Below are 3,052 nucleotides of genomic sequence, written 5' to 3'. Positions count from 1 at the left end.
ACACAGACATGTCGTATCTGTGATCTGCTGGAGCTAACGGCACTTGAAGCTTTCATGCAGTTATTGCTCTTCTAGTTTTTCTCTGCAGTTTGGGAGCTATTTCATATGAAAGACTGTTCTGTCCATTTTCACACTTTATACAATATCTCTGATTATTGTTTGATTTAAGAGGATGTGAGGGGAGGCCATCCTCCCTCTTGAAGAGCGAACAGAACATCCCCCACTCCATCCTCATTAAATAAAAGATGCCACTTTACATTGTTTAGTTCCAACAATGAATGTCTCTTCATGTGTTTTGCTGCATTAGAAATGAGTTTGATTTAGAAACAGTAAGGAAACTCTCTCTCTGGTAGGATTTGAATGGACTGGTCTATAAACTGGTAAATTCCAAAGATACTTTAGTAATGTTCACTGATAGAGAGTTTTTAAAGCTTAATTTGAGAAATGATATCAGTTTGGAAACCAAAATGGTAAATCTGCTGCAGCAGTTTGCGGACAGTAGGTGGCGCTGTGAGACTGTGGTTTACCCAGGGACTGTAATCAAGAATGCATGCTCCACTGGTTTTCCTCCTAAATGAGGAGATTTAAGCAGTGACAGGCCACGTCTCCCTGTCTCATCATTGTTTCCTGTATTTCAAGACAAATCCAATAGTTTCTGGGTGCTGCAGTGCGGTATCTGTAACACACACATTTCCACTGTGGCTTTCTATGAATGAATCAGTCTTTGTGTAGCTGGTTTCCTCAGACAGCAGCTCATTACACAGTCAGCTGCTGGGACGGCCTCCAGGTTCATTCTGCCAGTGAAGGAGAGCTCAGCGGGTTCAGTTCAGTGGAGGGATTTTATCATCACCAAGCTCAGTGAAGAAATGTCTATTTTTAGAATAAAATATCAGATTTTATTATATTATTATTATAAGTTTTATATTATCTGTCATCACAGACTTTGTGGCTGTGGACTCTCAGAGACTCACTGTGAAGTCGTGGCCTCAGCTCTGAAGTCCAACCCCTCCCATCTGAGAGAGCTGGACCTGAGCTGGAACAACCTGCAGGATTCAGGAATGAAGCTGCTGTCTGCTGGACTGGAGAGTCCAAACTGTAGACTGGAGACTCTGAGGTCAGTTCATGTATTCTGCTCTTGTCCAGTGTATATCTACAAAATTTAAATCCATAACAGAAGTTTTAAATTTACTTCAGTTCTCTTATTTTCACCTCCTTCACCTGTGTCTTTTTAAAGGTTTGCCAGTGTGAAGAGTTGTATGCTGTCATGAATAGGTGTATGAATGTTGTGCTGACATTTGGATGATGTCTGTAGAAGGTTGACATTATGATGATCCACAATACACAATGACAAAGTCCCTCTACTCATTTTAGGGAAAATCTCATTGATTAGGACATAGTAATGTTGAGCTCCACATTTAAAACCTGAACACATCTGATTGGATTAGAAATGGATTTTTATCTTCATCATTTATTCTTTATTCAGATTGAGGGACTGCAGGTTGTCAGAGATCAGCTGTGCTTCTCTGGCCTCAGCTCTGAAGTCCAACCCCTCCCATCTGAGAGAGCTGGACCTGAGTAACAACTACAAGCTGCAGGATTCAGGAGTGAAGCTGCTGTGTGGTTTTCTGGAGAGTCCACACTGCAGACTGGAGACTCTGAGGTCAGACACCAGTTTTTCCTCCTGGTCTAAGATTAATATGATGTGAATGTTGTGGTGACACTAAAGTGTAGACATAAGGCTGATATTATACTGATCCACACTGAGGATCTTATTGCTAAAGTCTCTTTTCTTCTTCAATGGTTTAGTCCATTGACTGTGGCAGAGCAATGTTGAGCTGCACATTTAAAAGCTTAATATAACAAGAAAAATCTCCACTGGATAATTCACTCTGAACCTCTTAAACTCCTGATTTTCAGCTTCTATACCACATCATGTTTTTAAAGAAATGAGAATAAAACTACATGAATTCAATGAATAGATAAATAATCTATTTCAACTATCAGAATATATATATATTATTTGGTATCTTTGGGATCTTGAGTGGAATCTTAAATCAGTTTCTGTGGGTTTTTCTTTGTGTTTGGCTGCACAACATGAGTTTGTATAGATGGAGCCACTGGTGCAGCTGTAGAGTTTAAGAGGTGAAGTTACTATGTCTTTATTGAATAATAATAATAATAATAATAATAATAGTAATAATAATAATAATAAACTTTATTTTATAGAGCGCCTTTAAAAGCAGCTTCTCAAAGCGCTAAACATAAAATCACAGTCCACAGAAAAATACAACAAATAAAAGTTAATAAGAACAAAAATCAACATCAGCAGTCAAATGCAAGTTTAAAAAAGTGTGTCTTGAGAAGAGCTTTAAAAATGCCAAGAATCTGGGCTTCCCTTTGTTCAATAGGAAGTGAGTTCCAAAGTGAAGGAGCATAAACAGAAAAATAATAATAATATTATAATCTTTATTTGTAAAGCACTTTTAAAAAACAAGTTACAAAGTGCTTTAACAAGTGTAAGGACAATAATATACAAAAGACAATACAAAAACAATACATGATAAAAGCAAGACTAAAATACACGTTTAAGATAAATATAAAATTAGTCAAATAGAATAAAATAAAAGGGATAAAATAAAGTCAAATAAGATCGGGAAAGGCTCTCCTATAAAAGTATTTTTTAAGAAGGGACTTAAAAGAGTTCACTGACTCAGCCGACCTGATTTCCTCGGGCAGGCTGTTCCAGAGCCTCGGGGCCCTGACAGCAAACGCTCTGTCCCCTTTAGTTTTCAGTCGAGACTCTGGAACAGACAACAGACCTCTGCCCGAGGATCTCAAGGTACGTGCTGGTGCGTATGGGACTAAAAGGTCAGAAATATAACAAGGCGAGAGGCCATGAAGAGCTTTAAAAGTGATCAATAGAATTTTAAAGTCAATTCTAAAACATACTGGGAGCCAGTGTAATGAAGCTAAAATAGGAGTAATGTGGTCATATTTCTTTGTTCTGGTTAAAAGCCTGGCAGCTGAGTTCTGGACAGTCTGGAGTCGATCA

General features: G+C 38.1%; 1 protein-coding gene across 1 annotated transcript in view; it reads left to right on the top strand.

Moving 5' to 3' along the window:
- LOC123962980 (NACHT, LRR and PYD domains-containing protein 12-like) overlaps positions 1–3,052 on the top strand; it is a 23,248-nt gene that overhangs the window by 3,806 nt on the left and 16,390 nt on the right. Inside the window, exons 4-5 of the mRNA XM_046039494.1 lie at positions 941–1,114; positions 1,484–1,660. Coding sequence (XP_045895450.1) covers positions 941–1,114; positions 1,484–1,660 — 351 coding nt within the window. The remainder of the gene's footprint in view (positions 1–940; positions 1,115–1,483; positions 1,661–3,052) is intronic.

This window comes from Micropterus dolomieu, linkage group LG23, assembly GCF_021292245.1.
Source record: "Micropterus dolomieu isolate WLL.071019.BEF.003 ecotype Adirondacks linkage group LG23, ASM2129224v1, whole genome shotgun sequence".
Classification (NCBI taxonomy): Eukaryota; Metazoa; Chordata; class Actinopteri; order Centrarchiformes; family Centrarchidae; genus Micropterus; species Micropterus dolomieu.
This window is presented reverse-complemented; position numbering and strand designations above follow the sequence as displayed.